This window comes from Gregarina niphandrodes (assembly GCF_000223845.1).
Source record: "Gregarina niphandrodes unplaced genomic scaffold scaffold00100, whole genome shotgun sequence".
Lineage (NCBI taxonomy): Eukaryota > Apicomplexa > Conoidasida > Eugregarinorida > Gregarinidae > Gregarina > Gregarina niphandrodes.
In genome coordinates, this window is record NW_011645865.1 from 7257 (window position 1) to 7847 (window position 591).

Genomic DNA, 591 nt, shown 5'->3' on the forward strand with positions numbered 1-591 from the left:
TCCTCTGGTGTAGGGAAGGTTTCATTGAGAGTCAGCATGGACGGCTGCACGTCCGTGTGACAAACCAAAGCCTATCTTGCGTGAATTTGCTCGTCCGGTGGGCTGAACTCGATATATCGAGTGAAGATGTCCACGTGCTGTTGAGTCTTTCCAGCTCTGTAAACGATCTTGAATTGAAATTCTTGCAGGAACATAGTTCATCTAGCGATTCTCGACTTCTCCGTACTCCAAAGCCACTTGAGACTCTGATGGTCTGTCCTGACGATGAACTCTCTGCCGCGCAGGTAACGAGCGGAGTGGGGAGTGGACCAGACAATGGCGTAGGCCTCGAGTTCGTAGATTGGCCATTTGGACTCAGCTACGGTTAACTTCTTGGATTCGTACATTTGGCGGACAACCCGGGGAGTGGTCCAGGTGCTAAGGATACACGGCTTTCACACGCACGGCCCGATTTCGAGTCTCGGCAGTGGATTCTTCAGCGAAACGGGTCGATCACTACACTAAGTCACCTCTCGAAACAGCGGGTAGTAGTGAGCGGTGTTAGTTTCTGTTTTATAGACCTCACATAAATTACAGCTCCTGTCCCTTGCC

At 50.9% G+C, this 591-nt stretch overlaps 1 protein-coding gene across 1 annotated transcript; it reads right to left on the minus strand.

The window, feature by feature from the left end:
* Window positions 1-71: 71 nt before the first annotated feature.
* Window positions 72-181, minus strand: GNI_197910 (hypothetical protein; the record flags this gene model as incomplete). Its single annotated transcript, XM_011135424.1, has 1 exon — window positions 72-181. A coding segment is annotated over one exon (110 nt), but the record flags the coding sequence as incomplete, so codon positions are not given.
* Window positions 182-591: the final 410 nt, after the last annotated feature.